At 42.9% G+C, this 15,448-nt stretch overlaps 1 protein-coding gene across 1 annotated transcript in view; it reads left to right on the top strand.

Moving 5' to 3' along the window:
• Nucleotides 1-14,134, top strand: part of LOC132973278 (neural-cadherin-like) — a 112,006-nt gene extending 97,872 nt beyond the window's left edge. Inside the window, exons 32-33 of the mRNA XM_061036648.1 lie at nt 12,354-12,508; nt 13,099-14,134. Of these exons, the coding sequence (XP_060892631.1) occupies nt 12,354-12,508; nt 13,099-13,665 (722 nt within the window). The 3' untranslated portion in view covers nt 13,666-14,134. The remainder of the gene's footprint in view (nt 1-12,353; nt 12,509-13,098) is intronic.
• The last annotated feature ends 1,314 nt before the right edge of the window (nt 14,135-15,448 follow it).

The following is a 15,448-nucleotide window of genomic DNA, read 5'->3' as shown; positions in this document are numbered from 1 at the left end:
AGCCAACAGTCAGCATTCAACATAAGACGACACTAATGGTGAACTCACAATCTGTAAAGTTGTCCCCTCACAGTGCTGAAGCACGATTGCCCCCCCTCCTCATTCCCCTCTGCATGGCCTGCACTCACACTGCTCCAGGACTTACCAGGCAAGAGCACGGTTACCTCTTCAACATATAACAATACAACACATGCATTGCTTTATGTTATTATGTTTATGTTATACACTTCTGGAAACAATGAACAAAAAAAGGCATCAAACAGGTTCATCGACAAAAATGCAAAAACATTTGAGTTATTCACAGCAGCATCTTTGTGCCAATAACTCCAAAAATAAACGTTTCCTTTGGCCGCACTATTCTGTCCATCGGGTATTTAAAAATGTGAAAGCATTCAGCTGGAGCAAAACACTCCAGCTTGCTGTTTTACATCCTCTGGAGTGAAAAAATCCCCTGGTTGGCAGCCCTACAAACACTTTCAATCTTTTTACCATGCAGCCACATGTCCTGTATCTTCATATCAACCTGCAGGACGAACATTTAGAGATAATCCAGAGCTTCTTTTCTCACTTTAATGTGCTAAAGCAGTGTCCATAATTCAGCATGTAATCTAGAAAATGCATCTATGTAGTTACCTTTGATCACTAATGTCTAATTAATGTGACCGTTTAGTACGTGAGAAAGCTCAATAATGTGGTTTCTATTATAACACGCTTTAATGAGGAGGTTTGTTCTGAGGCTAAACGTTACTGGAAGGAATAGTAATGGATGCTGGGAGAAGTCTTGCTCTGCCCCTGGCTATAATTCACAGTAAGGTTAAAGTGTTTGCAAATCTATCTTTAGTGTTGTAGCCAATGATTCCCATTTTTAAAGGTATAATATGTAGAATTTGTACACTAAAATACCTAAATTACATTAAAAATGGACTAAAAGTATGTTATTTATTTTTTTATAGAGTACTTACATTACCTCAAATATTTCCAACAGTTATCAAAGCCAGAGAAATCTGTAGTTTTATAGTTGTAATGGACATTATCGTCGCGACTGCCGCCATGACAGACACAACATTTTTATCGTTGCCGTGGAAACACCAGATGTAACGTCAAAGACCGCTACATAAGGAAGCGTGAGCTGCTACTGAAAGCTGCCGTACTGTTTCTGTATGTGCTGTGATAAAAACGTCATGTAATTTATACTCTGATACATCAGCTCGTCGATCTTCTTCAGGTCGGATTCGCCTGGTTGTCATGACTACGGTCAACTCTATGTTCATTTCCATTGGGGGTGTGGTGGAGTAGCAGAGAGAATCACTCCCTTGATTCTCCGCCAGCCTTGGCGTCATCATTATTGTTTCTATTTAGAGCCCCCTGGTGGCATTTAAGTCTTGAAATGACATCAGTGTGAGGCGGTGGTTTGAAGCTCTGATCAGGAGATCTACAGATGTTTAAAATCTTTATGTTTCATTAACAGCAGACTTTAAAAAAGAGCTCAGCGTACAGAGTCTGTCTCGGACTGCATGCTGGGACACCAGACCACAGGTGAGTCAGGACTGACACAGCGGCCATTGGCACATTATGAATGATAAATGCTCCCACCAGAACAACAAGTATTCGATTTGGGGTGAATAAGGCAAAACAAAAACCAGATGAAGTCAGCAATGAGAATACAGAAGTGTATGCTGGTGAGCAAGAGAATAAAGAGAGCGTGCTGAAAGAGGAAGTTATTGTCAAATATGTGAAAGTGAAGTCAGAATTAGGAATCCTGGGATGTGGTACTTCAAAAAGTTTCCCTTTGAAGACTTATTAGACGATCTGAGGCTGCACCCTGACATGTACCGGGGTCAGAAGTTCACAAATGTATACCATCTCCCGACCAATAACGGCGAGGAGCAGAATGATCAAATCAGGACGTGTAAGACGAGGGTTATGTTGTCTCTTTGTAGTGCCTGCACAGAGCTGAGCTGCTGCATTTATAAGGCTCGACTTTTGTAAGAGAATACAGTGTGTGTGTGTGTGTGTGTGTGTGTGTGTGTGTGTGTGTGTGTGTGTGTGTGTGTGTGTGTGTGTGTGTGTGTGTGTGTGTGTGTGTGTGTGTGTGTGTGTGTGTGTGTGTGTGTGTGTGTGTGTGTGTGGTGTGTGGTGTGTGGTGTGTGTGTGTGTGTGAAAAGGCATGAACACATGGGTGACCTTGCAAAAATATTTATGTATTTATATCTTAGACCAAAAAAATAAATCCTTTTAAAACCCATTTATGTTTCAATGAACAAAAGCTCCCTGCGTCTTCAGTGACGACTTGAGCTTGTGTCTAGCCCTAACCCCAACTTGAGTTCATTAGCGTATGTTCAGTGGACCATTACTGTATCTGGTGGAAGTTCTGGGTGAGGAGTAAAGACAATAAACAAGTCCAACAGAAGGAGCCTCTTTTTCTAGCTGTTAAAAGTGTGCATCTTCTCAATCTAAAGTATTGTAGTCAGATTGCCCGATTACAATGCATCTACTACATCTCCACATGCTGAGAATGACTCGATCGGGGCGTGACTTGCGAGAGAGGAGAGGAGACAGACATTTCATTCCGTAATGACCCGCTAGGTCGACGTCTGCTGCTCGGTATTACGAGGTCTCACTCTCTCTGCCGTGAGTCTGAATCACGGTTTCTAATCATAATCTAATCTGTTTAAAGTATAATTAAGGTGAATGAAGCTCCTTGTAAATTTGCAATATGAAGCGAGAAAGTCAAATTATTTACTTGGGTTGACACTTCCTCTCAAATGAACGTCGCCTTGGACAAAAGCGTCTGCTAAATGACTTGTAGAAAAATAATGACCCACGTCTAGGTCTCTAGATTAATGACACGAGTCAACGTGTTAACATTGGCAGCCCTAGTGTGAAAGCTAAAACTTTAATAGAATTTGACCTTTTTCCTCTCAATAACAAAACGTTATTTTCTGAAATGTGACACGATAGATAATGCCCATCAAAATGTCACTGCGTTTTTGGTGATGACTTCAAATTGTGTCTAACCTTAACCTTAACCCAGATCCAAAAAATTCAAACTTAAAAATAATATACATTTTTCTTTGGGCTTTTTGCATTAAGTTGGACAGGACAGTGGAAAGTGTAGGAAATGGGAGAGATAGAGAGATAGTGGAGAATGATGCTCCGGTGTTGAATAAAGAAGGCGATGCTGAAGTGTAAAATCCTGCAGTTCCTCAAGTGTCCACTAGAGGCTGCCTGCAGAAGCACAGGTCACAAGTCACATACACACCCATTCTAAAAAGCCTGTTTTTACAGCAGAGATTAACATGTTTACAGCCTGGTTAAAAAAACAAATAAGTCTGATTAGCTCATGTCTCCATTGACACACACTGTACGGGGGGTGAATGTTTTGATGACTCATCTGTTTTGATTTGATGAAGGATAAGAGTTATTCACAATAAGGCGCGTAACTGCTAGGCCTTGTGCGCCTCCAACACTGTTTGACCTTTTTCTCCAAAAATGACTGAAATATTTAATTAGTAATTGAGAAAGTTACACACTAATTCCATCATTTAAATTGTCTCATGTTTCAGCTCCAGAACTGGTTCAAATGTGACGACACCCGTCTGTGTAAAAAATGAGATATCATGGTTTATGGTTTCATAAGGATGGTTAAAATCTAATAAGATCAGGATTCAATATCTTCCCACATCTGCTGCCAGCAAGGCTTTTTTTTTAAAAAGGTATATGCATTGATATTCTCTATAATAAAAAGATAAACGACTTCCTTTATTCCTTCCTGCAGCTGTGGAGAGGGATGAGTTAACTGTGTTAGATTAAGGCACCGGAGCTAAAGAGTTGGGGTATTTTTTTCCCTTGTCCTCACAAAGATAGCAAGACAGGTGTGTGTGTGTGTGAGAGAGAGAGAGAGAGAGGCTTGCATGTTGTTGCACTCGCTCGGCTCTGCAGGGCCACATCACTGTTTCTGAGTCTTTGTGTCAGTGACGAGCTTATAAAGCGCCTGGACGATTCACTGCACTGTCCCTGTCCTCTCTGAGTGACTCGACCATCCCTGCAGGGCATGAGGCAAGTATTGGGCCATCAGTTATTCTGACACTTGAGAGTGAAACATATAAAGCGCTCTTCAATATTTGATAATGAATTCAAAGATGATAGAGTGCGGCCTTGGCATCATTTATGAGAATTCATGTGTTGCTTGCATGCAAAGTCAAAGAAGGTGCAGATTGTTTGAAGCGGCTTGGACACTGTCGCAGGAGAGTCGTTTGTATTCAAGTCTTTTCACCTCTGAGAGACTCTGCTCTTTAATTCAGAGAGAAAAAGAGACGTCTTTGTTCACCTATTACATTTTCGCACCTTGAATAAGATGAACAGAATGTGCAAAATAGTTCTCATGGAAATGAAAGCAAGAAGCATGTTCAGCTCGTGTCAGAAGAGTCGTGAATGTGGAATCAAAATGAAGTCAGTGGTCGGGGGGTTTAATGAACAGCTGGTTCATACGGTGTGCAGTTGTTTAATGACGACCCTCATCACCACAGGAACCACTGCCATAAATACACACTCACACTCACTGCACCCAGCCAGACTGCTGGCCTGGTGCTAAATTAAAGGGGGACTCCTTCTCCGTCTCGACGTGCATTAAAAGTTAAAACGATCATCCATTATTAAGCTCTACACGCGCACGCTGTCTCAGAGCGAGCACAGTGTGTTATTGACAGATGATCTGAGCGGGACTCGTTAGTCCACAATCAAATTTGACACGAGGTTTGGGAAGGCTGAAAGAAATGAGTGTCCCATATGGGTTCTTGTGGATGACCAGTATTCATGTAAAGTGCCTGTTCCTTTCAACCCTGACACTTTTATAAATAAATGATTTGTGCTCATCCCTCACCTGTCTCATTTCCTTCCACTTCTTCTCACTTTGTCTTTGTCATTCTTTCATTGATGTTTGGTCTGTCCTGCTGCAGCTCATGTCTCCTCTGTCTCCTCACACTGGATTTGGTGAACGTGTGAAATGTTTATGATCAGAATGATGTTTTCGAGTTGTTTACTCGTTCATGATGCACAGTCCAGTCCGGGCAGACATCATAATACTCTGTTCGTAGTAACGGTTAGAGGGCAAAGAGGCAGCAGCATTATGGATTGATGAATGACTGCGATGTTTGCTCCACAGCCTGATTGATATTGATCTCCCCGGGATGTATTGCACACACACACGCACACACACGCACACACACGCACACACACGCACACACACGCACACACACACACACACACACACACACACACACACACACACACACACACACACACACACACACAAATCCGAGTAGTAGCTCCAGGCGTAAGGGCAACTAGTGTGTTTACCTGGGCCTAATTGTGTGTGTGTGTGCTGGGTATCGAACTCCTCCCCTGTAGAGATGCGTGGATCAGCTCAGGTGATGCAGAAAGGTTGGGGGGGTGAAGGCCCACAGGCAGCAGCTCCGAGCAGGTACACTGTAAAAACTTGTAAAATACCAGGTGTGTATGTTTAATTCCTAGTCTAAATATTTCATTACTCTCCATGAGGGCTGTCAGTATTAACCACTTAATCATGATTAATAAAGATCCAAAATTAATGCATACATAGTATGCATAGTATAATACTGTAGTCTCAGTGATGTAAAAGAAGGACACTGCTGCTTCTTTGAATGTCTCATTTCACTTTAACAAACTCTCAGACAGCTCAGCTGACGAGTCCAAAGTAATATCCACCTTATGACATCACACATTGACCTTATGACATCACACATTGACCTTATGACATCACACACTGACCTTATGACATCACACATTGACCTTATGACATCACACATTGACCTTTGTTACCGTTCCTTTGAGCTGTTTGACCTCACTTTGGGATCCCTAACCACTTCCTGTTACTGTGCTTAACTTCATGTCCTAACCTTCACTCTACAGGTAGGGAGTTACTTTATTTCAAAATAAAAGCACACAGTAAGTAAAGTACTCTCAGCTTAAGACAGTACAACATTTCAAAATTAAAGCCTAACAATTTTTATTTTAAAATGCTAAATAATTGGATTTCAAACATGCAATTAGAAATGTGATTAATAAATGGATTCGTTTGACAACCCTACTCTTAATAAAAGCCACATTTAACTGACAAATCCAAATTTAAATGGTATTTCATGATATAAAAAGTCGAAAAATTAAGCCTGCAGCAGCAAATTTTGCAAATGGCCAATCATATGCTGCATTCAAGTGCTCCTCAGATGGTCCCAGTTTCTGAGTTGGGAGGCCGTTCTTCCGACTTCAGTGTGTTTGTATTTGAGGAAAAAGTGGATGTGCAATACGTGCTTTATTTAAAAGTATTTTTGCCCCCCCATGACTTGAGCATATAAAGCTTTTCTAGTACTCAAAGCCTTTAATGCCGCAGGTCACACCTTCAAGAAACAACTTTTGACTTCAGCGATGAGTTGAAACCTTTTTAGTTCATCACATTTTATTTCCACCTTAAATTAAGCACAGTACGAGTTAGAATTAGTAAATAAAAATTCCCTTTACCTATCAGAAATATTTCTTAACTATATCAAAATAATTTGAGTAATTGGAAACCATATGAAGCAGTGACACTGCTGTAATCCTGCACACTTCTACATTGACTGAAAATGCCTCTTACAATTCTCTACAGACATGAAACATGAATGCACTGATTCATTTTTTTTGTTTATTTATATATTTCTTTACATGCACATTGTAGTTGACATGTTTTGGTGCAGGTGACAGGGTACAGACGGGGTTATTTGGAGCTGGAGCAGGTGAACATTCGTCTCAGCCAGCCTCTCTTCTTCTCTGCTTTCTTCTCTAACATCTCCTCCATCTTGCTCTCCAGCTCATCCATCCTGTAGGCCATGTAGCTCTCCCTCTCCATCCACTTCTCCTCCTTCTCCTTCAGGGTTTTGTGGAGGAGCTGAAAGGCGTCTAAGAGGGAGCTCCTCTCTTTCTGCCGGAGCCGCAGCTTCTCTTCGGCTTTATTTTGGGCGCGGGACCTTTCGAGCTCGGTCTGAGCCTCCTCTTTGATCCTTTGCAGATCTTTCTCCACATCGGCGGCTCTCTGACTCTCTGCTCTCTCGTCCAGCTTGTTAGTCTGCTGCTCCTGCTCCTGGTGGGTTCTGACCCACTGGTATTTGTTTGGAGCTTTCTTCTCCTTGCAAACTGTTTTCAGACTCAGGGCCTGGTTCAGGAGATCAATTTGGAGCTTCTGCAGATGGAAGTTAATCTTCTCCACCTCTTCGTCCTGAGCAGACTGGCTCCTCTGGCTGCTGCCGTCTTCCTCTGAGGTGCAGGGATTCATTGTTGTGTGTTTCTTCATTAAAGCAGTCTGTTCCTGCTGCAGCTTCACACCAAGGCTCAGGATGCCCGACTTCAGAGCCCGGACCTTCTGGTGGTGCTCTTGCTCATCCTCTTCCTTCAAGTCTTCACTGGACTGAAGTTTGAGGGTGCATTTCTCCAGGTCTTCATGAGCTGTCTGCAGCAGCAGGATCAGCTCTGAAGCGTCTTTCTCCTCAGTCTGGGTGCACTGATCGGCTGCAGAAACCATAGCAGTGGTGTTGACGCTTTGCTGCTTCATTTTCTGCTTTGCCATCTCAAGTTCGCGCTCAAAAGCTGCAGCTTTATTCTCCGTGTTGAGCAGATCGGAGCGAGCCTTGTTCAGCTGGGTCTTCAGCTTTGCAGCTTTCTTTTCTGCAGCTACATATCTGCTGTAATTAATTTGCTGCTGGTACTCGACATCCTGGAGTTGCTCTCTTAAATGAGCGTTTTCTGCCATCAGCTGAAACATTTTATCCTCCTGGACTCACAGACTCAAACATGGAAGCAGAGTCTTGCAGGGTGCCTCCAGATTTCTGCTCCTCCTTGGATTTTGAGCTTTGTTGTTAAAGCGCTGTAGTTAAACTACATACAGAAGTAGAAACTACTAGTTGTGTAACGGTTTGTAAAATACTGACTGATGATGAGACTGCTCAGAGTGGTTATGAAGATCTGAGCGGACTCTGAGGGTTTTGTGACCTCTGTGTTCCATTTATGTCACAATGAAACAATCCGAGGATTCTGTTCTAGAAAAGACACTCAGACGTAAATGTTTATTTTTAAACACAAAGTTCCATGGCAGCCATCTTTCCTCTGACATGACGGTCAGGGTGTGTTCAAGCATCAAATATGTATTAAACAAGTGAAGATAACCTTCATTTCATACTGTTTAAGCAGACAGTCTTAATACTGTTTAAAGTTTCCATGAAGAACTGAGAGAGTCCTGTCGTCTCATTTATAACCGCTACGTATGCATAAAAACATGGCCTGAAACTGGCGTACGCCTTTTCCCACGCAAAGTTTGCGATCTATAAAAACAAACCTGACGATGATGTGAGCGCCGGTAAGCTAATGCTGACTCAGGCGTACGTACATTTCGGAAGCATGGGATATATTAGCGACACAGACGGCGAAGTGGTGAATTGACCTGCAGAATGTATACTGATGTCTCCTCCACCGTGTCCTAACAGCACGCCAGCGTTATAGGGGACTGCTTGAAAAGGTGGAGAAGGGTAAAAATATGTCCTCTTTAAGGAGCTGTTGAATCAAATCACAACACAGAAGCTTGTCGTGGTGAGCTGAAAAAGTTATTCTCTGGTGTCACAAATCAGATCACATTTAACTCAGGGATGTGGATATGATTAATGCACCTCTATCTCCACTTTGTAAGATAAGCTAACAAGCTGTGTCGAGTGAGAGGACACTCCAATAGGGAACAATGGGCTGATTTTGTCGCTGACGCTCGCTCGTGCCGCGTGCTGTTAGGATGGGCTGTTACACATTTTATTTCACTAAGTATCAAACTTTACTGACTGAGCCACGTCATCATAATCATTCAGTTTTATTCAGGCTATACGCGCGCATGCAGTCAGCCTTTCTCAATAAATAACATTCAATATGACAAGATATAAACGTAAAAAACATAAATTAATAAAAGTCTGCCACATACACATTTCATCAGCGCCAGCTCACCTTCATTATCCTGGACCTCAGAGGACCGGACTGCACACTAATGTAATCACTCCTTTAAATGTCCTGAAATGAGATGTACTTATGTACGTACTTCAAGTTTTATTTTGAAATACTGAACAAGTTACCATATGCTCCCTGCATTGGCTGATACTGTAGTTTTACTCATTACAAACTGTACATAAGAATACATATTTTAATCTGGACTTTCCATGTTAATGTGGTTTATGATAGGTATAATACTTTTTTTTTTGACTAGATATTAGATAAGATCACTTGAGATTTGAGTTTTTGAAGTGTAATTCTGGAGTTGAAGGGGGGTAACCAGACTCATCGAGATTCTGGTGTTTTCTGCAAGGGTGAGGAGGCCGGATCGATACCGCTCCCAATCCACCGCACACCGAGGAGAGAGGGGGAAGCTTAGCATCTCTACCTGGTGTGAGGGCTGCATAGAAATATAAAAGCAGCAGCTGATGCAGTGAGGCAGTGAAAACACAGAGAAGATGATTTTTAATTGAGATAACATCTATTTTTTTTGGAGAGGTGTTCTCTTGGGGAGTTGTTTTTCCATCTTTGTTTATGAATACCTGCCTGTTAGTGTGACCCCAAAGAGCCCTCACTGCATTATTCTCCTCCGAAGCAATTACTTTAAAAATCCAGACTAATGTGATTACCTTGCATTTCTCCCAAGATTTCCAATTAAACAGATACTTAGCACACACCATATAAACTATTCTAGTCGAAATGGATCCCATCTAGTGCGAGAGATAAAAGCCGAGGCCAGACAGAGGCCAGAGAGGAGCCGAAAAATAGCATCATAGAGAGTTAATGAGAGAGGCAGAGAGGAGGGGAGCTCCACGACCAAAGAGAGAATTACACAGATAAAAAAAAACAGAAGAGGAAGAGAGAAAGAGGGATGGCAGATGGGAGAAAAATATTGGTTGAGATTAATGGACTTTAAAGGTCAGTGCAGCATGTTGTATAATTCAGCACACAATAGCTGTGATTGATGTGTGTGCTTTAGGACCTTTTCCTGCTCCACTCTTGCAGAATTCCTCCCCACGTTCAGCCGAGACACCGAGGCTTTGACTTTAAGCTGGGAGGACTGCATATCCAGTTAATAGGTTTCTGAGGACCCGCGCTCTTTGTTAAGACAGGAAGCGGACGAGAGAGGGAGAGGGGGACAGGTGGAGCTGCTGCTTCCATGTGTCTTCTCTTAGGACGTCTTACAAAGGGACAGTTTGGTTTTTTGAAGATGGGTTGTATGAGGTGGTTGTCAATAGTAAGTGTGTAAGCCACAGGAGCTGTCGATCAGCTCTGCCCCTTTGTTGATAAACTGGTCGCAGCAGACGAGGCAGTTGTACCACGTAGATAGTTAATTTACAGGAAATAACCATGTAGGATAAGTGAACGCTATATGTAGAATAACGTCAGTGCATTACTTTGCTGCTAGCAAGCCACTTTGTAGTAGCACTACTAAGGCACACCACATACGTCTTCCTCCGCCTTCAGCGAGTTGGCTCGACAGTGTACGAGTAGACTGATTGTTAAAATGTGAATTTTGGATTTTACAGCATCCCAGTTTGAAGTCATTTAAAGCACAAGGTGTTGAAAGATTATCTGGCTGTCTCGTCTCAGTAATAGCTGTAGAGTTTGATATTCTTGCTCTACAATCCTACAATTCACTCATCAGATGCTTTAATCCAAATGGACACACATCAGAGAGTAAGAACAACACGGGCAAGGATGTAGAGAGGAGGAGACAACGTCATGAAGGAACAGCTTTAAGTCAGACACACAGGTGCTGACAGCAAGTGATCAGAGGAAGAGCACAGCTGGTGACATGGGCTGTATCCAAATTACCAAGTACCTACTCAATCTGTCAGTAGGCAGTAGACAGTACCTACTATCCGTGCTGTCTACTGTTCAGTACCTACTATTCAGTAGGCGCGCACAGTAGACAGATATTTGTTCCTACTTCATCTGATTCATTCAGTATGGAAGTGACGTCATTTACGTTACTCGAACCGGCCGCATTCACTCGTTTTTTGTTGGTTTTTTTTGTTTAGCTTTATTCAAGAAGAATAATGCTCATATACAGTCAGGTAAACAAAAAATAATAACTGATTAAATAACTAAATAACATACAGTACATAAAGGAAAGTACAAATGAAAGACAGTAATATAGAGAATATAAAGTAAAATAAACCAATAAAGACACATTTAAATAGTGAAATCATTATTTAAATAGAGGGAGAAAGGTTTTATAATAATGCAGACATTTGTTATATTTTTTGTTGTTAATTTAAAGTAGCGATTTCAGTCGGGACTTTAACTCTAGATTAAAAATTTATTCAATTAATCCACGCTCGTTTGTTTTGATTTGGAGGCGGACGTGACGTGACGATTTACGTTTAATTTCGCACAGCATTGTGGGTGGTAAAATACAATTCATTTCCTGAAAGCACGCATCCGATCCATACTGCATGAAACCCGGAAGTTAGTATCCATACTGAAATGTTCAGTATACTGAGGTGGACCCAAAAAATGCATACTGAATGACCACGAAAGTTCAGTATACTGAAACTCCATACTGAATAGTACATACTGCATACTGAACTGTGGCTATTCGGAAAGGGCCAGGAAGTCACCAGAGGCAGACACAGGTGGTGACAGGAAGTCACCAGAGGAAGACACAGGTGCTGACAGGAAGTGACCAGAGACAGAGCACAACATGGCCAGCTGTTGTTGAGAGTTCTAATCGGCACCAAAACCATCCTAAATATCGTCATTATCAAACAAAACCATCCTAAATATCGTCATTATCAAACAAAACCATCCTAAATATCGTCATTATCAAACAAAACCATCCTAAATATCGTCATTATCAAACAAAACCATCGTCATCATCACCATTAAGGTCGTAGGTGTTCATAAAGATCTGGGTCTTTAGCTTTTCCTTAAAGGTGCAAAGGGACTCTGCAGATAAATGCAGCGATGTGTAGTGTAGCTTCTGTTCCGTCCCTCCCTCCAGTTTCTCCTTAAAGAGGCCGTGCTGACCAACGTCTTGACCTCATGACCTCTTACAACAGTACTTCAAAACTATCCCTTTAAGTGTGCGACCTTACAGACTCATTTTGTTTGTCTGCTTTTTCTTTTTTTAATCATTAATCATCTGTATTTCTTTGCTTGATGGAAGCTGCACATATACACACAGAATGTCATTTCTATTACATCCACACCCAAAGATGTGTTCCTGTGCGAGGGCCCCCGCTGTGTTAACCCCGCTCTCTGGCTCCCCTCAGTGTTGATGCTGGGCCTCTTCCTCTACTCCTGCTGGAGGAGGCACAAGGGCCTGAAGGAGGGCGTGTACCATGTGTCTGCGCACCACGGCGAGTGGGAGGACATCCGGGAAAACGTGCTCAACTACGACGAGGAGGGAGGAGGCGAGCAGGACCAGGTAAACATTTACACATGCTGGTATGTAGACACACAGGGGGAGGTAAACACTGCACTGCTGAACACAAATGCTGCACTTCTTTCAGATCTCAGCCTCCTAATACACTCTAAATGTCATTTCAAGACCTTTTAAACGCATAAAATCTGATCAAACAGGAACTAAACCAGCAAACGCTTTATGCAGAAAGGTGTTTGTTGGTGTCTCCAAATGAAAACCAAATACCAGTCCCCTGGAGATCTGAGCCAATTAACTGAAATTAAGCAAGTAGACAGGGCATGCTGTTAATGCCTCTGTTTTAATAGTGCTGCTGGTAATAGCAGTTTTCTCTCCTCTGCAATCAGATAATTAATTACGTGGCTAATCAATGGGGCTGTTGTAGCCAACATCTCGCCCTTCATGCTGGATCTTTAGCTCTGACAGAGGCACAGATTCATTTGCTAGCAGAGGCATTAGCCGAGCACACACAGCTCCGAGCACAGATTGGTGTCATGTGGCAATGTTGTTTTTCATTATCTCTTAAATTCGAGAAAAAAAACACCTTTTATCTTCTCTTCTCTCTTTCTCTCTCTCTCGCTCTGTGTTTCTCTCAGAATGCCTTCAACATGGTGGAGCTGCAGCGCTCCCTCCAGCCCAGCCCGGCTCAGTCTCTGCGCTACAGCTACCCACAGAGCATCATCTCGTACCCGCAGACGAAGCTCCCCCAGGACAACAACAAGAAGGGGATGACTAATGGCAATGGCAGCGCAGCGATCGCCCTGCGTCTGGCCATCCCCCCCTCAGAGACAGAATCACTGCCTTCCCCTCTGACTTTCCGCCGCTCCCAGAAAACCCTCTCCTTCTCTAGCCAGGACTTAGCCCGCTACCTGTGTGAGGTCATCAGGGACATGGAGCACCCGGGGGAGCTCGGCACCATGACCACGCCGCGGCGCTCCAACGGGAAGGAGCGTGGCCTGGCGGCGGTGCGCTCCCTCAGCTCCCTCAGTGCCTCTCAGGGTTCAGAGGTGAAACTGCAGGCGGCCCCGAGCAGCCGACTGGACAGGTTCAAAACCCTCCGAGCCGTGGTGAGCGATCTGAGAGGAGAGACCAAGACTGCGGAGGCCCAGAGAGACAAAGTGAAGGAGAGCAGAGGGCAGCTGAACTGTGAGAAGAGCGGCTGAGGCTCGGAGAAACTCAACTGAAGGTTGCAGAAAAGCAACGCTAATCAGGAGCGGTTGGTGGGAATTCCAAAGGGAGATAATTAAATGTGAAATACTCTGAGGCTGGGAGGATGCCCAGGGTCTGTGTGAAGTCTGCTATACATGTACTGTATTGATGAAACTTTGAACTTTCCAGCTCTTTGATATAAAAGATGTTTACCAATGAATGACCAGATGTGATGTATTGTTTACTTGGCATTGCACTGTACAGTATTAACTCCACAGAGAGCACTTTTGGAAGCGCCCTGTGTCCAAACTCTTCATCTCCACCAAGCTCATCAAATGTCTGCAAAGTCTGACGGTTAATGAGTTTCCTGCCAGAACTCTTTTTCGCTGTTAATGACTCATGAAACCGTTTATGTGACAAAATCATTTTCTTTCATTTGTATTATCCCTTTCTTTTTTCAATAAATGATTATCTTTGATAATACTCGGAGGCTCGGCGCTTCATCTTGTGCAGACGTCAGCCCACATTTGTGATCATTAAATCTCTCGTTTTTCTCGACATTCATCATCAGATGTTGAGTCCAAATGTTCAGCAGACACAAATGACGTCTTTATTTTTTTTTACCTTCACATGAATAATCCTTCCAAAGTTCCTCCTGCTGCTTTGTCCTTTTTTTTTTTTTTGGAACGACAACATGCATGACTTAAGAGTAACCTGGAACAGCTGATCTTGTCTTCACTCTGCAAGAGAAGAGAAAAGTCAATTCCAGGATTAATCATTCATGTCCACAGCCTGAAGCCTCCTGACCTCAGCTCATGGGAGTCTGCATTCTGAACTCACACACAGCGTGGTGGTCCCAGCAGGTCGGCCCGCACGCACACACACACATACACGCACGCACGCACGCACACACACACATACACACACACACACACTTAATTAGTCGGCATTAGTGGAGTTAAACAGCTGAGACACCGGAGGAGCTGCTGATGGTTTAAATATCTGCTCCATGCCCAGACATGAGAGCAGGAGAGGACTGGTTGAGCCTCCTGTGGAGTTAAAGGAGTCCACATTGATCTGTTGTTGTGCTACACAGATACTCAGCTCTCACTGCAGTCACGCTACAGTGCATCTGCCTCCCTATTTGTTCATTAATAATTAGCACTAATGATCTTCAGTCTTGCTCAATCATAACCTCTTTTGATTCACAAGTTGCATGAGTGCACAGTGCCACCTATAGGCGTGGCTGTGGCGCTGCATGTGGTCCAGACAGCAGCTCATTAATTCACATTCAGAGTTTCCCCCTCTGTGGAATTTCTTCGGTGGATCTGAGGATCCTTGAACGAGTTCACGGTTGTTTTCTGGCATCGTGAATTAAAATTTAGCTCTCAGATAATTACACTTATTAAAAAGTTGTCCAAGTGCTGGATGCATGATGAGTGTGAATTTAAAATGTATATTACAATTACTGCGCTTCTTCTAGGCCTACGTATTTACACTGAACAGTTACATAATAGAGTCTGGATTTGAATTTAAAAAAACCCATTAAATTGTACATTTGGCTCTGATGCCTCATGCTTATCTGCATATCCCGGTCTGCGGCTTCATTCATGTTGGCAGGGTGTCGTTTTTAGACCCTGACCCGTCAACTGTGGGTTAAAGATCCGACTTTCAGGGTGGTTTCTTAGAACAAAAAAGTACCATGAATGTATTAATGATGTGGTAAGAATGTGTAATGTACGTTTTAGCCACTAGAGGTCACTGTTACATCATATGCAGTTTCTGCAGCGTTGTAGA

The sequence above is a fragment of the Labrus mixtus genome, chromosome 4 (assembly GCF_963584025.1).
Source record: "Labrus mixtus chromosome 4, fLabMix1.1, whole genome shotgun sequence".
Lineage (NCBI taxonomy): Eukaryota > Metazoa > Chordata > Actinopteri > Labriformes > Labridae > Labrus > Labrus mixtus.
Note: the sequence above shows the minus strand (reverse complement) of the source record. Positions and strands in the feature narration are given on the sequence as shown.